This window comes from Mesitornis unicolor, unplaced genomic scaffold (genome assembly GCF_000695765.1).
Source record: "Mesitornis unicolor isolate BGI_N332 unplaced genomic scaffold, ASM69576v1 scaffold32468, whole genome shotgun sequence".
In the NCBI taxonomy this organism is placed as follows: domain Eukaryota; kingdom Metazoa; phylum Chordata; class Aves; order Mesitornithiformes; family Mesitornithidae; genus Mesitornis; species Mesitornis unicolor.
In genome coordinates, this window is record NW_010200323.1 from 20,662 (window position 1) to 43,782 (window position 23,121).

General features: G+C 41.7%; 1 protein-coding gene across 1 annotated transcript in view; it reads right to left on the reverse strand.

Annotated features, from left to right (window-relative positions):
* Positions 1-610: 610 nt before the first annotated feature.
* SPIRE2 (spire-type actin nucleation factor 2) overlaps positions 611-23,121 on the reverse strand; it is a gene marked incomplete at its 5' end in the record, with an annotated part of 67,438 nt that continues 44,927 nt past the window's right edge. Inside the window, 8 exons of the mRNA XM_010189719.1 lie at positions 611-863; positions 2,328-2,464; positions 2,553-2,580; positions 3,313-3,383; positions 4,357-4,494; positions 10,458-10,600; positions 11,374-11,464; positions 16,157-16,320. Of these exons, the coding sequence (XP_010188021.1) occupies positions 611-863; positions 2,328-2,464; positions 2,553-2,580; positions 3,313-3,383; positions 4,357-4,494; positions 10,458-10,600; positions 11,374-11,464; positions 16,157-16,320 (1,025 nt within the window). The remainder of the gene's footprint in view (positions 864-2,327; positions 2,465-2,552; positions 2,581-3,312; positions 3,384-4,356; positions 4,495-10,457; positions 10,601-11,373; positions 11,465-16,156; positions 16,321-23,121) is intronic.

The window sequence follows — 23,121 nt, forward strand, 5'->3', positions numbered from 1 at the left end:
TCTGCCTACTACTAAAATCCACTGCTACCAGTAGTCGTCATCATACATTCAAGAGAGGAAGTAAACGGCTAAAACCTGCTCAGGAGACACCTGGAAGGACACTAAGGCTTGAAAAGTACAGCAGCTCAGGAAAATGGCCCCTGAGACACGGACAAAGAGCTTCTGTGCTAACACTGACACTTTGCTAGGTTCGGTTCTCTGTTAAACGTTCTCTTTTCAGCTCATCTCCTGAAAAATGATTCGAAGCATGGTTAAAAAAGGACTGAAAGCAAAAAAAGGCTTTCTAGTTTCAACGCACGCATACAAAAGAGGCAACGATTTCAAACGATCGATTTTCTCCCAGTGCTAGCAGCTGGCCCGTTGCGTATAGTTCTGCGCAGATCTGAACACGGCGTTCTGTGTCTCTGGGAACTGCTGGAGTAGGAAATCCCGCGATCTAATGCGAATTCAAGCCAGTCGAGTGAAACGAAGCAACGGCATGGTAATCCAGTTTCGAGTGAAATGAAGCAACGGCATGGTAATCCAGTTTCGGCATGGTAATCCAGTTTCAGTGACCTCGCTCATGGACGGTGACCTCATGAAGACGAAAGCAAAGGAAAAGGCACAAGGCTCAGATCTCATTGATAGTCCTCTCAGAGGGGCAGTATTCGGAGGTTCCCGGTGATGACATGTAGAAGGACTGTGTTTTCCTTTTTAACCTGGCTCGCTTGTTGGCCAGAGACAGGCTGCGCCGGCTTGAATTGATGATTTCCGAAATGAACTTCTTGCAGTCCACGCACACCTCCATCGTGCTCCAGTCCTCCATTAACTCTTTGGGAAACTCTTCCTGTGACTTATCCACAGATTTGGACCTTGAGGTCAACCTGGAAGGAGAAGAGTGGGACCTGTCATTGAGCAGCACGGCAGCGGGCCCCAAGGGACACCTGCAGGAAATGGCACATCACAGAATCACAGAATCTCAGGAGTTGGAAGGGACCTCGAAAGATCATCCAGTCCAACCCCCCTGCCAGAGCAGGATCACCTAAACTAGGTCACACAGGAACACGTCCAGGCGGGTTTTGAATGTCTCCAGAGAAGGAGACTCCACAACCTGTCTGGGCAGCCTGTGCCAGTGCTCTGTAACCCTCACAGTGAAAAAGTTTTTCCTCATGTTCAGGTTGAACCTCCCATGCTCCAGCTTGCTCCCATTGTCCCTTGTCCTGTCATTGGACATCACAGAGAAGAGCCTGGCTCCTTCCTCCTGACACTCGCCCTTTACAAATTTATAAAGATTAATGAGGTCACCCCTCAAGTCTCCAAGCTAGAGACCCAGCTCCCTCAGCCGCTCCTCATAAGGGAGATGCTCCACTCCCTCGATCATCCTTGTGGCCCTGCGCTGGACTCTTTCAAGCAATTCCCTGTCCTTGAACTGAGGGGCCCAGAATTGAACACAATATTCCAAATGCAGTCTCAATCAGAACGTACATCAGAACGGTCTTCATTCAAATCGTCCTTTCTCCTGTCCCACAAATGACACCAGGAGCCCGAACACGGGAAAGGACAGTTTCTGCCTGGTTCAGCAAGATCGCAGGGTCACTAACTGAGGGCATGTGTAACGTTTACCTTAACAAAACTGACCTTACTAATACTGATAAAGAAATGATGCATTTGGCTAATCTGACACAGCATCATAACACTAGGGATTTATGCAGAGTATTTATTTACGCTGTAGATCACCTCAACAATGATTATTATATTTAATTTCTCAGATTAGCACAGACAACCATCTGTGTGTAAAATGTAAAACCAGTTCATAGCTTGATAATGTCAAAGTGAAAATGAGAATCAGAAACATTAGGGAAAAAAAGATAAATCAGTGCAAGACATTACTGAATTCCCATTCAGTGATGATTCCAGCCTGCAAGATTTATCTTATCTTTATCTTTGCACCAGAAAAAGACATGCTAAGGGTATTTTTGCAGAGGTGCTATAGAAATACTATTGTCCCAGACTCATATTATCTTTCACCTGTAAAGTGAAAAAGGTTTAAGACATGCTGACAGTATTGCTATTTCTGTAAACCAAAGCAATGAGTGGAAGAGACACGGATTTTCAGGTGTCAGGGAAGTTACTACAAGCATTAGAAACACTGACGACTACAAAACAGGTAGACAGCATCTTCTTAACCTGGCCTAGTGTGCCGTGTCCCTGCCCATGGCAGAGGATTGGACCAGATGATCTTTAAGGTCCCTTCCAACCCAAATCACTCTGTGATCTTATGATAACTCAACGTGAAGCACTTTGGAAGCACTTGCAATGGGTACCCATGAGCTGGGGTTGCTTCTCACCTGGACATGCTCCGCAGCGACCGGTGGTGACTGGTCGAGGGCTTCTCTGGCCTCATAAAGCCCTCTCCTCTCTGCAAGGTTGAAGGCCCAAGTGAGAAGATGGGGAGAGTAGAATATGGCTTTGATGGCAACCGCATCTGTCGAGGATAGCAGAAGGACCATGTGGTGTCATTACAAAGATTACAGCTTTTCAGAAAGGATCTAACCATAAGTTTGTGTACTTACTTTTTTGCAACACTGTGAGCATACAGGCCTGTGTAAGAAAGCAAAAGCATGAATCATTTCATTAGAAAAATTACATTTAAATCAAGAACCGGGGAAAAATGTTTTCAGGACTTCGAATCCTCCCCCATCCTCCCCTTAAACAAACGTTTTTATTTTTAAAGCTTCTTCAGTGTAATAACTTCAGTCAGAACATGAAGCCAAAAGCAAGGAGAAATGCTAAACAGCATTACAGCCAAATTAAAAAACAGCAAAAAAAGAAGAAATAGCTGTTTTTCCTCTAAAGGAACCTCCGTTGGTAAGTGGCACAGTAAGGCAGTGATTCCACAGATCTCCAGACTTAGCATCACTGCTCAGCCTGAAATTTTTCATCTTGCCTCCTGCTAATGATTCCTTTTCCCTTCTCCCCTCACCAGTATTCCCAAAATAACCCAAAAGGTAAACTGCCTTGAAATGTTTTCCCCAACAACAGCGATTATGGACCTGTTGACTGAGGGGTCTGAATAAATTCCATCTCTCTCCCGTGGGCACAGAAGAACAAATGAGCGTTTCTCGCAGTTTTAACCTGGAGTTTCAGTCCAAGGCAGCAACTCTGTCACTCAGGAAGGAACTGCCTTTGCATAATGGTTTTTTAACATCAACTATTACAGAAATAAAAGCAATCAACAGCATGCAGCAGAAACATTTTGGGGTTTTTAACATATAAATCAGTATTTGCCCCTCTAAAATGGTACCCATTTATTAACAGAGATTAAATATTTACCTCTTACAGAACTGACAAGTGTACGACCAGGTAAAGAAGGAAAACCTCCTTGTTCGACAGCAAAAGCAGAGCTAAAAGAAGAACAGAGGAGTCCACACCGTTAGGCAAAGCCCTGCACAATAACCACTTCACCCATCAGCAAGACCACAGTTGCAGGACTACATCCAGCTCTGGGGTCCACACTTCTGAGATTGGAAAGAATGGTCCAGAATTGTATCTTCACATATTTAGAAATACTTATTTCATTTTTAACCTAAATTATATACTTGCCAGAGGAGGTGCAGGAAAGAGCTATTACAGCAATCTTACTTGAGGAAAACCTGCATTATAGTGGGATAGTAGATCCCAGCTATTCAGTTTATTCAAAGGAGGTGGGGATCACAGCTTAAGAACATTTCTAGGAAGGCAAGGCATTGAACAATGAAAAGTTTTGCCGTCAAACAAAAGATGCCATACTGAGATCCACAGACTCAGGTCAGGCTAGATAAAATTGCTGAGAAAGAAACGTGAACAATTTTAATAGTGGTGCAAATTAACTGAGGCATCAACTTACTTTGAGATACAATAAAAGCTCATGACTCAGCTTTACAGGTCCCGACAACAGGCAACAGCTGAATCTAAGGAATCACATTTAAAGATTCTTGCTACTCCACCTTAAATGTATTAAACCTTTAAATTAAATCTGCATACTAGACACAGACAGGCCTGTAGGTAAAATACACTAGGAGGTCAAAATACACTGGCTGGAGGTGTGCAAGAAGCACAAGTCAAAAGTGGGCAAAAAAGACACTGCTTCTACTGGTAAATACCAATTCCCAATCTTCAGTTTACAGAAAAAAATGCATTAGTTAATGATTTCTCCAATATTAAACCTCGTGACCATATAATTCAAGGAACCTGAGCCATGTGTTATACATTTAGGGGGAATTTGGTGGATATTCCTTCTTTTTTCCCAATACCAAGTAAGAAACAAATGTGTAAACAGGAGGCTCGTGTGACCGGCCTCCCTCCAAAACCTGGAAGCCTCCACAGAGCTGGCCCTACCTTTCCTTTCTTGAGAGCGGTGTAAACATCTTTATACTGCTGGTACTTTTCCAGCTCTGCCTTCACCAGCACCTGACGGATGTGCATGACCTCCTCCACCGTCAGGGCCAGACACTCCACCGGGTAACAGAACTCCTCCTGGAAGCCAAAAAACCCATATTATTTCAAAGTCAAATGGCTTCTGCCAGGCTTCAGCCTAGACAACCAGCCACCTGGTTAGTAACTCCAGAAACTCAGGGTAGCTCCCTTCAAACTGGAACAGCACTGGCGCATTCATGGGCATCACACGAGTTTCAAATCGGCGTAAGCCTGATCTCAGTGGTCTGATGCTCAGCCCTGGCAACAATGACAGTTTTCTTCATTTTTCCTCCTCAGACCACTTGTCCCTTCTCTCCATTTGTCTTTTATTACAAAGACTTGTTTCAAACCAATTAACTTGATTGGGAAAAGGTAATTTGGCAGATGGTCTGACTATTAAGTGTATTTGAATTTCTCTGAGACTCTGTGGTGCCCAGAGTGGCCAAGGAAAGTTGTTAGTAGCCCATTCTAGCGGAAATTTTTATTCAGTGGTACCACATCTTGGTGCTCACATGGTCAGAATCTCACCAAGACAACAAAAACCTACAGCAGTTCAGGCAGAAAATGTTCTCCTTTCTGCCCCAGGAAAGTAACAGCAGCAATTTAAGCTTTATATAATAATCTTCAAATATAAAGCAGGAGAACTGATTACCCAGTGTTGCATTATTAATGGCAGAGACTCAAATAGAGACTTACAACACAACTTCCCACTTTAAATAAATGTTGCGTCTGTTCTGTAGTACAGCATTTTAGGAGAATATCGAGTAGAGAACTCCTGAATTTAGTACCAGAGAATAAAAAACACCAACCCAATTTGTAATCCAGCCCTGTAGTTGATTATACATTTCCAACAGAAAGACAGAAACCTCTGTGGGAACTCCCATCGCTTTGTGCTTAGCGAACCTTTTCAGTCAGCCCAGAGGGGCCACTGTGCGGTAATGACAATGACATGTAATGCTCTCTGAATAAGTGAAGGAAATGTCTTCTGCAAATACAAAGACGTGGCTGACAGTTTGGAGGTCTCGTTTACAAATTGAAGTGATGAATCGGATTAGTAGTGAAATGCTCCATTTCCTTGTGCTCAGAGGTCTGTTCTGTCTTTCCATCAGATTAAAAAGAAAATCTTTCTACGTTGCAGACCTGGCAAACATTAGCATTTAGGAACCACCACATTTTTAAAAACTGTTGTCTTACCTATCTAGAAAGGGAACACAAAGAAACTTCACTCTGTTTAAGGTACCCCACAAAAGACTAGAATTGAGTTAACTTGGTTAGATTTGCCAGCTAAACCTTTGGGCTGTACACTCACTACTTTTCTGGAAAGATCAAACTACATCAAAAGCAACCGCAATTTGCTCTGTGGTGTAAAACCGCACAGCCCAAACAAAATAACTTCTGTTCCTTGTGAGCACCTTTAGAGCTAACCAGCGGTGCTCAGCGCTTCGTTCTGGGCTCGTCCCATAGCAACAGCCTGGTTACGGAGAAGGCACGGCTGAAGGCTGGGGCGAGACGGGAGAGGAAGTGGGTGGGAAAGCGCGGTGCACACAATGCCAGCCAAAACCCCTCAATTCTGCATCGTGGGAGACTGGGAGAGGCTGCCCAGGGTGAATGAGGCTGGCTGAATGCTTGGGATCAATCAGAGCTTTAAGTCCTTTAGAAATACAATTCTTACTTGAAGCTCTTCCTTCCCCCTCATGAACGCCCATTCCTTTAATTTACAGAACGATGACGCCAGGGAATAGCGCTCCGGTGAAGAAAGTCTGCAGGTCTGCTATGGGCGCAGAGCAGGTACTAGGGGAACAGTGTGGGCCTGTGGTTGTACCAATCGAAAAGGATTATCGCTAAAGCACACAGAAACAGCCAGCAGGCAACAGGGGAAACAGAAAATGTTCACATGTTTAAATGCTAATGTTTTAATTCCAGAGGTTACACAAGGACAACAAAATGTTAATGCAACATTAAATAAAAGATAAATATTATGCTGATTTCAGAAAACGGCTTGATTAATTTTTTTTTTCCTTTTAGGAGTAGAAGTAAGTACATGAGAAATCTCTTGTTTCAGCACTAGCTCTAAGGCATTGAAATGAATTAAAATTAGGCTAAGCTCTGACTAAACTTCATTAAACAGTGATGCTCGAACTCCCAGCAACGATCTGCACCCAAGTTAGGCAGCTCCAACTGAGAGAACTTCAGCTCTCTGCAGCGCTTGCGTACAAAAGAACACACTAAAGACAAACTGTGGTTTGCATGGTCTTGATTGTCTGAAATTGTACTCAATACTCATTTTAATATTAAAGATAAGTCAGTATTCTTATTTTTAAGGGGAAAAAATCTTTAAAATACTATTTTGAACTTGAAGTTTCCATGATCCTCCTGAGAACAGGCTATTCTCAGCATACACACACCTAATAGGTCCTTATGACTGACACATTTTTACAATGATACATTCCTTGTAAGACTTCTCATTAAAGGATGTCACCAGGCATTCAGATGAGCTGCCTTAGTAAGCTGCAATACGAACAAGTGTCAGATTGGTCTCTAAATTCTGCAACTCACAATTAGTCAAGCACTTTAAACTCTTGTTCCTTGTCAGACTAAAGGTTTCTAAGAAGCCAGCTGGCTATCTCAACTATAAACTCTCCTGTAACTGGTTTCAGACTTTCACTTACGGGTTGGGACAAGAAGAAGAAGGAAAAAAAGTCCATTCATGTCCAATTCTACACAGGAGTAAATGAATTAGTTTTTCTTTTCAGTAGATTTGCCTTCCCTGGTACACAGTTATTGACTATTCTGCAAGTTCTGATACGTAAGTGTGCTGAGGACCAAAACCATACATAGGTTTTAGAGTAAAACAGACTGCAAATGCCCTTCCATTCTACGTGGTGTCTCTCCTTAAAAAGATAGATAAAACCTTATTCTTTTCAACATAGTCCAAGGATTACAAAAGTTTTGCTGGATTTTTGCTGCAGGATCTTCACGTGCTGTAATATTTAAGGTCTGTCCCATTGATAATCTCATGATGTTGCATTTTTAGTTTGCTGTCCTTTCAGAACTGATTTCTTTTCCCCGTGAGGTGATTGAAGACACACAAATATCCTACACACACTGAAATCATCGTCAATCAGGTGCAGTGTCCCAGCCTAACCCTTAATTCTCACCACAGCTTAGGAAGTGCTCCCCTAGGAGGGAACATGCTGGTGAAGGTGATTTCCAAAGCCAGCAAAAAGAGGCAAACCTTTGCGGGTTTCCACCTGCTGGCAAAAGCTCTCTCACAGAGATAGTACATAGCCCCTGCCACCCCACACATGGCTGCTTCAACGGGATGAGAGCTGAGCAGAGAAGCTGTTTGCACAGTTGAAAAAAGTGGTCTGAAAGTCATCCTTGGGAATAAACTGGTTATCCTAGGAACCTGAACAATAGATAGGAAGCAGAGAAGCGAACGCTGTGTATAAATGAAACCATTAGCTGTGGTCCTCTGGGTCATGAAAAATAATTAGTAATCATTATTTAAAAAGCAAACAAACTACAAAAGCATCCGTATGTACAGCTCAGGACACTGGCTCCATCTCACTGGTTAAGCACCAAGTCAGCTCACTACAGTGAGCACCCCCCCAAGGCTGAGCCCCCCCGAAAAAATCACTGTGCTGCCCTGCCTTTCTGTGTGCCGCTGGTAGGGTGACATACCAAAAGGACTGCGTTTGGCATCTTTCTGTGTCTTTTTCCCCTCCCCATCTACTTAAATCTAACCCCCCTTGGCTGATGGGCTGCCAGTTCACAACACTGTTGTTACTACGCACGACAGAGCAGTTTCTTGTTAATCCTGCTCAGAGACTGCAGCAAACTCCTGCCTGCTTTCCCTGGCATTGAGGGCTATTTATCGAAGAGGTCTCTTTCACCTTGGGAGAGAAACTGCGGTTCCAGGAGCAGGTGATAAGAAATGAAACTCCATCAGTCCTGGAGGAAGGGATGAAGAAGGGTGAAGACAAATAAAAAGTAAGTCATATTCTGCAATACTGAGAAGCGTTCACTCCAGGAACAGCAATGTTACGTAGGTGGCATCTGGCACAGCCACAGAAAGAAGCTGGCATCTCTCTCTCTGGGGAAGGAAAGATCTGCAGTAAGGCAAAGCGTGGGACTGGGCCAGTGACAGCATCTCAGAAACCAGCTACCAAAACTAAAACCAGAAGTACTGTGGGAGTTGTCTGTCGCACCCTAGGGGGCACTATTGCCGAGTTAAAGAATTGGCTCTCTAGGCATCAAATTAAATAGGATCTTACTAACAGCACATCATTTCATTACTGATTTCCTTCTTTCTCGCTTCACAGCCAGAACCAAGCTAGGTGACAGATCTCTAAAGATGAAAAAGAAAGCCAAAACAAAACAAATAAAAAAGCCCCAAGCACAAAAGAAACTAGTGAAGCCCTTCCCATGTGTACCCACATTAGCCTGACATCTAATGTCTTTTTCTCCCTTTTCCTTTAGTATTTTTAAGGGGAAGTGGAGTAATTGAATTAGTTTTTCTGCAATGATTTTATTTTGTATATATTTTCTAGCCATCTGTCAGTAAGGTGACTGACAGAGGGAAAATATATGTATGTGCTCACGAAGAACTGGGTTGACCTATTTAAAATAACGGCCTCCTACATAAGATTTTTAAGTTGCATGATCCCCTCAAATACCTATGAGTCAATATGATGATGTAACATATTTAGATACATTAAAAGTGTGACGGAGCTAATGCCTTAGTATAACATACAATGCTTTCTCCCCTCCTCCCTTTAAACAACACATCTGGGCCTATCAGGAAATAAAGCTTTCCTCATATAGTGAGTGCAGCAGGCGATGACAAGGCAATCCATGTTATACAGCAGTGTCTTCAAGCGCACGCTGAAGGCACCGTCCAGCTTGGTTCTGGTGCAATGTGTTCTGCTCCAAGTTCACTTCAGCAGCAGAAGTCTACTTGTGCTGTGCGTTTATCGACAAGCTACTACCTGACCTCCACCTGGAATGAGAAACTGCATTCTAGTTCAAAGGACATAATCAACAAAATCCGGCAGACCCTCTGAGAAGAAGAGGAGGAAGCACATTGTGGGAATATTTGGAGATTATTCTCTTGTTACTGTTCAACTTCATCGTCTAATAGGTTTGGATCCCAGCCACCATCTCTTGGGCCAACAAGAACGCTCTTCAAAGCCCATTAATACCACTGCACTAAAAGATGGGGTGAGCGATTATTCCCTTCCTCTCAAAACCAGGATGTGTTCATCGATTTCTCTATTCACCAGCACCTCATGGGGCATACTTTGAAACCCTGCTGGTAGGAAAAGAGGCGAGGAACATATCCTGCATGAAATTACAAAGCACTAATCGGTATGTCAGCATAAACAAACCAGGATTTCATACCCATGGCTGCTTATACTCTGTTGGAAAACAGCTCTCAATTAAAGCTAATTGATCAAATGTACTGTACTTTCTTTTCAAGCAGTAGTAATACAGGTTTTTGCCTCAGTAACTTCAACAAAGCAACATAGAGAAACCTTGGATTACTGAAAGAGCTTTCACATGTATAAACATTACCACAAAGTTCTTAAGGTGGGAAGAAAAGAAACCATTCCATTCATTCAGCCATTAACTAAAACACTCCCAACAACTAAAAAATTCCCTCCAATTCCAAAACAGATCCACTGCTTTGGAATTGTCTCTATTCAAATGAAAAAGTCAACACGGTGAAGTTCGCCTGTTTCGGTAACATTCTGAAATAAAATCAAGGCACGTGGCCTTACCCAAAGTTCTAATCAAAGTGCAAATGTTTTCTGAGGCACCTGTACCTGGGATTTTGGATAAATCTGCTAGAGAGACAAAGTTCATATCTTGATTTCAAAACGTCTTTAGTAGCCAAGGACTGTTTCTGAATTGAGGAGTTTTCTCTGAGTCAAGTTCTAATCACACTGAAGCCAAGCTTTAATTTTCATTATACTCTTAGCATGCCTCTTTTTCTCTCTCCTACCACCCACTCCACTTACAAGTGATCTGGAGCTCTGTTTTGAAGGTGGTAGGAACTGTCTCACATTGGTTGGCGTTTCCTTTTCAATGGAGTGTCGTCTCTGAGGTGGCTGCCGTCTCTCGGGCTGCGGTGTAGATGATATGGGCAAGAACTTTGGAGGCGCTAAAGAGTCAACCAGTATAAAAGACATTAGTTCTTGTAAGACAGACTGTTGGATAACATTGCTCAGGACTTAAACCTGCCACTGGTTTGCTAGAATTCTCACTATTGGAGGCTGATGTATACCATCGTATATAAATCTGGTGCTGGCTTATTCTACTTATTTCACCATCGTGCACAGAAAATACATGCACAGATTACATGTTTCATTTCAAAACCTTTCCAGTGAAGCTGAAACACTTTGAAACAAATGAAAAATATTGTTACACAGTAAAGCCTACAAAAACTGTGCATGAAAAAAAAAAAAGAATAGATCCTCCCCTCTTCTCAGTAAGTACTTGTGAGAAATACTGGTGACTGCCACGTGCCTTTCAAACAAGCACATTCACTGCCATGGCGACAGAGATGCAGGAAACATTTAAATTGGTCTTACGTTAGAATGTGTTTCTGCAGCAACGAATTCTTTTATGAGATGAGCATAGCTAAGCTACTCCTCATTCACTTGCAACTTCCTCTACAGTTCCACATTGACTTCAGGTATGAAATATTCTGTCTCACAAAGATATCCACATACAAAGGAGGCTACAGTGGATAGCCACATACAGTGGAGGCCAACGCCTTCCAATCATTCATCACCCTTGACCTATTCAGGAGGTTCTAGGGTCCAGCTTTAGAGATTTCTTCCATTAACAACACTCAGCTTCTGCTTTCTATGAAACGTTTCAAAGTTGACAGAAGACAACAGAAGTGTGTAAAAGCAGCTCATCAAAACTCACTCTTTCTGCTACTGGTGCCTTCTTGAGAGGGGTCTTCCGCTTGCGAGGGGGAGATGCTGCTGCTACTTGCTGATTTGTGCACTGATTCCTCCTGTGTGGCAAGAGGAAAAGAAACAGAATTCCTCAGGGATCTTTTCTTCTTCTCTAACTGCTTCTCAACACACAGAAATCACAAGCTATCAAAGGTATTTTGCTCCATTCAATCACTCAAAGCCCTGGAAGAATTCCTGAGAAAAACATCAACTCTAGACAGCACTGAGTAAATGGAATTTTCAATGCTCAAATTTTTTTAGAAACTGGAATAAATGGCACATGTCAGTGTATTTAACTATTGCATGAAAGAACAAGATCAGAAGAGAGGTGCACTAATCCATTGTAACTGTTAATTTTTCTTATTGTATTTAAGGACTTCTAAGGATTTGCAGCTACAGGAGTAGCTAACTGACTCAACTTTGTATCTCACAGTACCAAGGAATCAGCACTTGGATTTCTCTGGTCTCTAAAGGAGTGAGAGCTACTCATCCAAGTGACTTAGGCAAAGAGAAATTAATCTGATCTCCACTGCACTGTTCTGCAATTCCTAATCTCGGTGTGTTTCCCCTTTCTTCTACAATGAAAAGAAATATCATCCATTATATATGCACGTTTCATCACAACAGCTAAAAGCAATTCCTGCAAGATAAATAGAAGTGAAATGGTGTTTTGGCTAATGCCTTTCAGCTACCTAAAGCATTATGATACCCAGATTACTAAACCTTTTGCTTTCACCTAAAACCTCTGTCTTCAGCCACCAGATACCAGCAATATAGAAACCATCACAGGAGCCTCCCATAGGAACGGAGTGGAAGGCCTGAGTGTAAATGCTGTTTATTTGTAATGTGAATGCTTGTAACCAAAAAGACTTAACAGCATTTTATCTTGTCAAGATTTACAGAGCAAACAGCTGATCTGCTCCAAAATCCAGCAAGTGGATGAGCTCCTCTCTCACAAATTTCCTTAGTTACATGAATAGCAAGCAGGAAACCTCCACTGGCTGAGAGATTGCCTTCTTTGGTAACAGCAATTTGGAACAGAAAAGCTGGCAGGATCACCCCAGTGAGCACCACGCGTCACAGGACAGAGGCCTCTACAAATTCCCATCAGGTGATCTGCACTTCATGCTTAGCCCAAGGGTACGTGTTGTATGGAGGACACCTTTCTGTATACTGCTCCCACACACATGCCACAACACAAACGGACTGAAACCAGTTCAAAACAATATATTCACTTCAACATATGAAGTGTGACCCTGCAAAATAGTTGTGACGGGAATTTTGTAGGGAAGTCTGAGCAGCACATTTAGCTGCATCAGGTGCTTTTTTTTCCTACTGGCAGAGAAGTGAAGCTGATGAAGAACTAAGGAGGCTGTCAATTAAAAAAAACCATAGCCATGGTGCCATGCTGCTCATTTTTATGAACGAAGAGCAGCCAGGGATTCAGTCAGCACTTTTTGAGGACAGGCAGGGGACAGCTGTCTCTGGAACACAACCCAAGCAATCCTGGGACCTAGTCCTGACCAAAAATCGTAAGTGCTTCAGTTGTCAACATCTTATGCTGTAGAGTTTTACAAAAGACTAAATCATGATTCAAGCAATAGTCTGTGCATTGAGTTTGTTTACATGCTTTTATGGGGTTTTTTATTCTTTCTTCCACTTTTCCTGTGTCTGAAACATTGGCACAGAGATAGGAAAGACAAGACAAGGTGCACAACTGAAAATATCAAAAGCTTATATGTATTTTAACATAAACCAATAAATCAGGGATTACAGAAATGTTTCACATGTCTAATTTTACTAATTGCCACCTTTCAATGGAAAGAAACAGGTATTGACCATTTTTCATTCCACACTGAACTTGAGATGGACATGATAAGTCAGATGTTGCACAATGTAGGTAGCACACAGATGTCTCCATCTCGCTCTCATTTTTGTGAAAGATTTCCAGTTACTTCATTATTAATGGATGAACACTGGTTATCCTAGTGGCTTTGGAGTCTCAAAAATACAACAGAGTGAAAGAAACAGACAAAAACAGAGAAGTAGGGGGCCTCTCTATGGTAAAGACCTAGACCTACAAGAAAGATGCCAGGAGCCACACTTCTTATTCTAAAGAACGAGAGGGAATGAACTGTCAGAGCCAATGGGTAAGTATAAAAATAAATAACCAACCCAGGGAGAATGGAAGCCAGGAGTATGTTAAATTTGATGTATCATCCTACTTACACAACAGGTATTCCTGGTTTGAAATTACTTTTTCTGTGCACAAACACAGGCACTCAGAACGCCACGACTGCCCTATGATTTCTCCAATATGGAAGGCTTTTTTGAGAACGAAATCCTGTGTAGGAAGTACTGATGAAACATCATGTGAATTTCTTCATAACAATACAATAACCATTGACTATCTGACATTTTACATTTGAGGTTGGATCAATCCAACATCTGGGACTGCGCAATTCTCCACAGAGAGCTAAACAGAATTTTTCATGTACTGAGAATGCTGCAGTATTAAAGGCATCACCTTAAAACATCTGAGTATGTTACAGCAAGATTTTTGTCTGGCTGGCTGTAGCTTCATTAGGAAGATACTGTTTTTATACCTGTATGAAAAATCACTATTAGACTGCTACTTCTCTTAGCAACACAAAGCAAAATGGCACTTCTTGCTCCCCCTCTGAAACTGTGATTCCAATGGTGATGCAGAAAAAAGCATGGACAGAAAAGAGAAACTGTTTGTGCAATATTCATCCTTGCCAGGAAATGGGCACAGGGCTGTACCAGACCTTCCCCTTTACCTCTGGCTGGCAACACGGAGTGTTGGGGCGTACTCTGCATCACAACACAGCTGAGAGAGGAACAAAGGGGATGAAGGGGAGTGGAAAATCATCTGCATCATAGCTCATTTGGAGGTCCACAGCTCAGGAGTGCAGATATTTGCAGCCTGTAATTTAGGATGTAACACAGCCATAACTTAACTCCCGGTGAGTAACTCTAAATAGGTTAAGGCCAATTCAAATTGCAGGCAGAAAGGTGGCCAAGTCATTTCTAGGCAAAGAGGACAACACATACTCTCTTCTGTGTTTTACATACAACGTAAAAGTCAGGAAAGAAATAAGACATTTTAAGAGCGCGATCTTTGCTTCCTTCAAACATTCTACCTCCCACCCGCTTTGTCAGCTCAGAAAATTTCACCCCAACTCCCTTCAGTTTCTTTCATTACACTATTTTAGCACTGTTTGTGAGCCCCAACCCGTATTCTTGCTGAGCATCTTAATCAGCCTAATTGCTCCACCAGCTACTGTTGTCTCAAACCAGTACAGCATCTGTTCTCTGTGACAGCTCGAAGTGGCTGATTTATTTTCAATTTATCCTCTGTTGTATGTTCATTCTATACGACTTTGCTTGCCTACACAGTATTCTCTAATCAATAGTCACAGTCAGATATCTTATTTTTCCCTCTGATAAGAATCACTTCATGTTTCCTTTTACAGAATTTTCCTTTACTGACTTCTGCCCTTTTTCGGTGTGAAATATCACGCTGCATTAGCTTCAGGATGCACCGAGCTACAAGCTGGAAAGCTGTAAATTCAAGATCCAACTCTCGTTGACAGGTCTTAATATCCCTGCATCCTGCCCAGCTTCATTCATATTAACAAAACCTCATATAGCCTCTATTGTAATTTTAAAGACTGCCGAGAGATTTCAGAATGCAAATCTCTTCTGCTTTCAGAATAGATGCACCAAATTATGCACCCACACAAGTCACCCATAGGATAAGTCCTAATACAAAGAGGGCCAACCTTTCACAGATCAGGAAAGTATGCAAAGAGATAAATTTCTCCCCACATATATTTCTCCTCAGTCTCCAAGCGCTCCTTTGTAAGCGTCCTGTCAGGAAACGCCTCCTTTTCCATTTACTAGAGAGAGAAAGAGGGTCAGGGAAGACTTCTAGCCTTTCCCAGCGTAAAATCAGCCCCTGTGAATAAACCCCACCTGCATGTGCTTTCCAGACAGCTTAACTTTCAGAAAAGTCCAAACTCAATTAATAGTACTGCTGGTCCAGCAGATCAAACTAATTCTTGAGGATGCAATGTTGGTACTTCTTGAGGATCATATGTAACGCAGCTTTTAATCTAGAGACCTTTCTTAAGCTTTTCTCCGTTTTATGCTTTTTAAAAAATCTTTAAACTCCCCATTTGAAAGAGGATGGATTCAAAGCTGTTCTTACACCTAAGTGGTATATGCTTGTCCCCATCTGTGAAACGTTTGCTGGGGCTCTACTTCCCAAGCCTATACAGCAAACCAACACGCTGACATTTGGACCAAACTGCAGCCCCTCTGGCATAGCTGATGGTCTTTAATTTAACAGCTGGCACAATGAGGCTGGCCCCACATGTGAGGCCTTCAGCAACAGCTCCTGCATGGGTGCCAGAGCAGTGCAACACATTTGCCTGCATTCCCAAAAGCGTATCTGCTACATACACACTGTGAACGGACACTGGGCATTTAGACAAATCAGTGAATAGTGGGTTTAAGGCCAAAATTAGCATTTAAGCTTCCTAAAGAATATTCTCATTTTTTGAGGTCTGATCTAATATTTTTGAAGTTCTGTGGGCTGCAAAACAGTCATGGAAAATTTGGATTATAATCTGCAAAGTCACTTCTCATCTGATCAGCTCGACAACTTCAGGAGTAAGATTCAGTTCTGACAAATTGGGAAGCAAGTTGTGTCCTGATTTTTCTACCTCTGAATCCGAGCTGTCAAGTTCAGCCAACGTGGGAGCCTTAAGGAGTCTCTTGCGTTGCACTGTCACTTGCGTGGCCCCGTTCTGCTTTCCTTGCGGTGCCAGGCCACCGTTCACTACAGAGGCATCCACTAGTTTTCTTCCAGCCTCTGGCGTAGACACATCTAGCAAAAGAAACAGAACAATTGGTGTTCAGACCTGATTTTTATTTTCCCTTCTCAAATCTTACTGTCAAGGCAATGCACACAAAGGGAAAAAATCTGTTGTGATAGTTATACGTGTGCGGTTATTTTACTTCAGCAACACACTGCTAAGAGAACTACAGGCAATGGCTTGTGGTACAGAAGCAATACGAAGGAATGAAAGCAGTGGGAAAAGCAGCAGTGCACAATACTAAAAACCAACCTCAGACTAATACCAACCAACTTTAAAAAATTATCACGTGTTAAACTCGAAAACATTCTTCCTTCAATTTACAGGATGTAATTAACTACATAGTAAGTATGGGAACAATGCACAACCGTATCTGGACAAGTGGGTTTCCAGTAATCTGAAGGCAACACCACACAGAAATTAAAAGAAGTAAACCTAGTTTTTCCTGTGAGGACAGAACTACACTTAATTCTGCAGTACACAGAAAAGGAATGAAAATTAGCTAAATAACTAGCATTCATCAAAAATATGCACAATCCTTAGCTTTGCATGGTCATTTGTATTTAAAATATGTCTGTGATGTCAAATATTGAGGTAGCAGCACAACATGAGGCTCCAGCTCTATTTTAATCTACAGGAGTTTTACAAGGAGGTAACTCCACTGAATAAATTACTTGGGATTTCTGCCAGTGTGCAGTGAAGATGCATCTCAGATAACGTAATCATTGGGTCTGCTGCGCTTAGCCTAGCTTAGCTCAGACATTAAGATAATGACCTGGACTTTGATATTTGAGGAGAGCTTAGAGCGTGGTCTGATAAATCAGTTTTATCCCTCTAGAAGTACAAAGTGCAGTATTCCAATCTGAAGAAAATTATGTTGGAGGGAGAAGGAAGAGACGCTTTTAATCTCCCATTTGCATGTACGCCTAAGCATTTCGTCTTTCTACAAATGTGCTTTACTACCCATGTAATTATAGGACTCCTTCCTCAGTCTTGTAATGACTACCTCCGGGTATTTTAAGGCTAGGGTAATGATGAGTTATTATTCTCATTTTCATACATGGTGAAAAGAGGGACAGGAGGTCAAACGACTCGTACCTTAGGTTAGCGGGAGGACTACGACAGAGAAATTACATCACCCAGATATTCCCGGTGCCAACAACGTAAGTACCCACACATCATTCAGAGTTACTCACATAGTTGCCCTCGTATAAACAGACATGGTTACTGCTGCTACAGCACAATTTGCATTGATAAAAGCCATTCTTGTGCTAGGTGAGTTAAAGCTACACAGTCTAGACAAAGCCTCAGTGGCAGCAGTAGGTCTGCTTTACAACATTCTCACCAGAGTAGCTACTGAAAAGGAATGAGAGGACGAATAAGCTAAATCAAGATACATTTCAAAGAATTAATTAGGTTATTGTTAAATGCTGGAAACTGAGCTAGAAAGGACAGAGGATGTATTAGAGTTCCTTTAAAAATTATACCTTCAACTGGGAGTATAAGAAAAGGCAATTATTTGGACTATTAAAGTCACGGTGACATTCCAAGCCTATGAATCCGTGTACTACAGTGTTATTACTGCCTTCAGGTCCTCCCTACAAAGAGCTGCAATCAAAGACTTAGACTCTGTAACCCTTAGTTCCTATCTTCAAAGGTTTTGCTAATGGCTGTCCTGGCTAGCACTATGGCTTATAGGTCATGGGTTTTTTTTTTTCCCTCCTAGATTTCTGCGAGTACAGCATGGGCGTCCTCCACATCAAATGCCCCTCAATGCAGCCCCAGAATGTGACAGCAGGAAAACAAAAACCAAACTACCCAGCCTCTCTGCTGCCGATACCACTTCTTGAGACCTCATCATTAGCTGGCATGCAGATGACTGAAGCAACTCAGGGCTTCCCAAATGAGCAAGAGAAAACCCTTTGATTTGTCTTTTGATTGCACAGGGTGGTTCCTGAACAGATTGTTCAATGAAGCCGCCCTAGCACCAACAGCAGGCCAGCCAAAGGTGATGTCCGTCCTTCCAAAACCTGCCTGGGTGGTGACTCTCATGCCTGATGGCAGGGAGGTTGAAGAATGGCCTGTAAGTACTGCTGGACTCATTGTGAGAACAAGTGATGGGAAGGACGACAGCACGGCTTTCCTTCCAAAAAAAATAAACACACGTTAAGTCTGTGGAAAGGAAAGAGGAGGGCACATTCACAGACACCCCCTAGCACTATGAGAGGTGATGGAATGGATACCCAGGGGATGTCATAAATTGTTTTCTGCTGGGTTTGTTGGTGTTGAGGGGGGAGGTGTTTGTTTGTTTGTTTGTTTTCATTTTCATTTGTTTTCTAAGAATTTAGGCCCCTTTTCTTTAAGCACCAGACATGGAAATTCCTCATCTACTCTGGATGTAATTTATGCAGCCAGTCACTATCTACAAAGCCTAAACCAGTTGTTATTTAAATTAACACGTGCATGAGTTGGTTTATAAGTCTTCTTGAAATACCAGAGAAGTTTGATGTGAATTGCGAAGACAATCCAAAATAGTATTTGTTTTAGAGGGCTATTCAGTAGGTAATGCCATTTATCACCATTCTTTCCTCTATAGAAAAAAAAATCAGTGAGTATTTTTATAACTGGCAAGCACTAAGGAATAAGAAAAAAAAGAAAGTAAAATTAGAAAACCATCCAATTTATAAAATCAGTTTTGTCAATAGTGCTCAAGTTCACCTTATTATTTGTGCACTTACTGTACTGGATATACGTGAATAAATGAATTATCATAATTTAAGGCAAGGATCATGAAATTTTACAGTTTCAGCAAACAGATTCCAACAAAAGTAACCTTTTCCAAAATTCAAACCAAAATTTGTGAGCAGATACAGACCAAAAATATTTACTTTGTTTAAGCTATTAGTGATGTACTCAGGGAACAGAAACATTACCATGTGACAAATCCTCGTACATCAACATAAACAAGATAAAATTAATGAGGATGAAGAAGTCAAAAAAAAACAACAGACTAATGCTTATAAAAATGAGTATGACAGGAGAAATTAAGTGACAATTCTTTGAAATAAAAACTTAAATTTATTTATTTTTAATGGATAGTATTTTCACAATCTGTAGTTTCACAGAACATGTAAATGTTTTGAAGATTAAAATGATATTAAAAAAGGCTTATGTGAGTAACAGCCTGGGGTTAAGATTTTATTAGAGAGTCAGACACACTGGAGAGTGTCATTTCTCTGTGTTTTCAGGCAGCAAGTACAATGAACAGTATCTGCAAATTGGATGAATGCGCTTGGTTTCTTTTAAGTTTCTTCTAAGCTATCATTACAAGAGGCAAATGAAAGAAGAGAAGGTCTTGATTTGATTGCTTGATCTTTGTGCTGGCCTTCCCTGACTAGCCTTAAGACGATGAAGACAAAAAAACCCCACCCTAGGATAATATGAAATGCGCCTTTATTTACATGTAAGATTACCTCTCTTACAAAACAAGGAATTAAGAAGACCACAGATTACATGCAAACCACAGCAGTCATGTAACCATATGCTGTCTGCCTCCTAACCAGCTATCCCTGGCAAGTAAAGACAGCAGAAACTCAGATTTTGTTTCTAAACAGCAAATGCACTCCTCAACCTTACCATTTTTCCAGTGAGATTAAAAGAAGGCTAAAATGAATTTGCAGAATTAATATAGGTTTACTTTTTGCTAGTTACGATGATGACAATATACTGGGAAAGATTATATAGTGAATAAAGGTAACAGAGATGCGCTGTTCCTTTCAATGGACTTAGGTGTTGAAGTCAAACCTGAGAACTAATAAAGCAGTATACCAAACTTCCAGTATTTTGCTGGTGCTTGCATCACATTTATTATTGTTATCATCTAAATCAAGAGATTACCAGGACCTGGTGGAGTTCCTTCCTCACACTGGTCTGAGGCACAGATCATAGAATGGTTTTGGCTGGAAAAGACCTTTAAGATCATTGTGTCCAACCACCGATCCAGCCCTAAGTCTGCCATGCATGTTAAACCCAATAGTGCTATGCATCATCTCACAGGGTTAGGGACAACAGGAATAACCCCTGTGAAATTTGGGGTTAAATGTTTCAGTTTCCTATTTCTTCTCTTCCTGCGCCCACCACCCCTGCTCCCAAAATGTACAAACTGTTTCTGAACTAACAATTTCAAAGCAGCCACGCAAACAGCTACGAGGTAAGAGCTTGAGTGTTAGGAGTAGGAATGAATCATCTTTTGAGCTGCATTGAAGGCAGTGCACAGAACTGAAGCTGCTTTTAAGCTTATTTTTCTATTAGAGGAAGTGAGCAATGACTACCCTGGTCCCTGGTCGGTATCTCAGTACTCTCAGATTACTCATTACAGGTGGCTACCACTTGCTCCTTCTATTCTATCAGTAGGAAACAGCAGACTAGCAGGAGGTCCCAGGTGCCCCCTCCTCTGCTTTTCAGGATGACAGCAGCCAGGAGATGCGTGGAGCCGGGCAGTGTGAGACCAACTACAGCGGCCTGCTGCCAGCGAAAGTCTCCTCAGAATTGGTCTGCATCATCTCAGTCACAGACAGCACGCAGAGTAAAAGCCTGCACCATTCCTTTAGCACTCAGTAGGAAACACTTCTGGTTTTCAGCTGGCTTGAGGTTTTTTCATGACAGCAATTCCATCAAGCAGGAAGCAATGAAAGCAGTGAAAAGGCAAGTATGTGGAGTCCGTGATTACAGAGTGAAAGCACAGTATAGCTTCCCCACCTCCAAAATCATGAAAAAAGTAAAAGCACACAAACCAACAACATTCAAAACTACTGCCCATCTGCTTACTGTAAACATCCCAACTCATCTAATTCATTCAGGTAGTACTCACCTGGTGTCTCACATCTACCTAACTGGAACGGTTTAATCATCCTGAATTTAATCCTAAAGTCAATTTATGACATCATTCAGTCACACCATATGACACTACTTGCTGAGAAGCACATGACTTGAAAAAAAAACACCAAAACCAATCACATTTGGAAGATGGATAAAAGAAAACAGGAAGAGTTCTTCGATGGTCAGTCAAAAAGAGGAAATTCAAGTACAGTATAGATTGCTATGGAGCTACTTCTTTAAAATGAAAATATTATGGTAATGAATTAATGGATTATGAATGGAGCTTTTACAAAAGACTGTTTGGATTTAAACAAATGTGGATGTCTCAGGAGTCTTACAAATAAAAGGCAAAAGAAGAAGCAGACAGACACATGTAGAAGGACAGATGTGAACATTTAGCTTTTGTTGGTCACTGGCACGTTCAGTTTTATAGTCTTAAAACTGAAGGAACTTTTGGCATATCTGAAAGCAGCAATACTTTCTGAAAAATGAAGTTTGTCCATTTATGCTACTATCTGCCCCCCTGAGGACGCTTCAGCTTTCAGTGGAGTAAAATATGACACCAAGCCCATACAGAACTTGAATCCCACCAGACAGCTGCGGGAGCTGTACCACATGCCGTCAGTGTAAGGTTTCACTAAAGGGTTTGAGCGGGGTGAACAGCTTGCCACCACCAACTTATTTCTTCCTGGGTGACATGAGTTTAACCAGGTCATCTTGTGAATAAATGAGCAGGACTGGCACAGAGGAGGAGGGGAAATCAGACGCTTTGAGGCGAGCTTGGCGAGGAGAGGGAGCAGCCAGAGGCCCTCCTCACCTCTTGATGGTGGCAAGCTGTTGGCTTGGCTCAGCCAGAACATGAAGCCACGCTCACAGACAAGTCACTTGTGAACTTAACCCCCATAATACAAAACTACTGTATTTTTAATATTATGGTAATAAAAAAAAACTTCTATATGGTCTTTCTAGTTCCCAGTATGCTGGCATTTCAGTCAGATTATGCCTTTCCATGTAGAAAATAATTGTATGAGGTTAAAAGATGCATGCAGAAACAGAGGATGAAAACTCTGCGAAAGTCCTAGATGAGATGTTTCTACGTGTGGCTAGAAGGAAAGGGGGAGGGTACAGCTGCTGTTGCTTCTTCACAAAATAATAGCATGGATTTTTTTTGGAGAACGTTTTTCTTGGGAGTCACCTAAGGGAAATAAGGTAAGAGCGAGCATAAGAGCTCTCCTCAGCAGACAAACCTTTGAGGCTAATGTAGAATATTTCCAGCCTCAACAATGGAGTTTTTGGGCCTGCGCATCCTGGAAAGTCAGTGTACAATGAGGGAGGAATGAATTTTGTTTCTGGCTGGTAGGCACAAACCCTCTCTGACTTTGCTGTCTCTGAAGTAGAACATGTTCATGCAGTTATTGCATGCTCTAACTAATGGCCCACCAAGAGGAAACTTTAAATTTAATATTAGATAGTTGATGAAGGGTCAGCTACCAAAACCTCTGGATCAGCTATTACCAGCAAACCTTAGCAACCTATTTTGGTAACCAGGAAAGAAGGAAGATTTAGCCTCTTTTGACTGAATGTCTTTGATTTCAGGACTCATAAAGCATTGACTGTAAAGACACTCAGTAGAACTGACAGTTCCTTTCTAGATTAGTATTCATAGGTGTATCTCATTACATCTAGAAAGGTAGATGAGTTCAACACTAGTTTTTGGATCCTCCTGAGAAATGAAGTACTGCAAAAGACAGTCTAGTCAAAAAGTAAGTGTAAAGACACAAAGGTCAGATTAATAAGTAAGTAAATGAGACCTGAAGGTCACAGTATTCCGCAATCCCTTTTAGAGTTTGAATAGCTCTGGGCCGCCTTATTTTGGTTACTTATGTAAACAGACTTCCAGCACTCTGTTTCAAGTGAAATACAGTTGCTTCCTA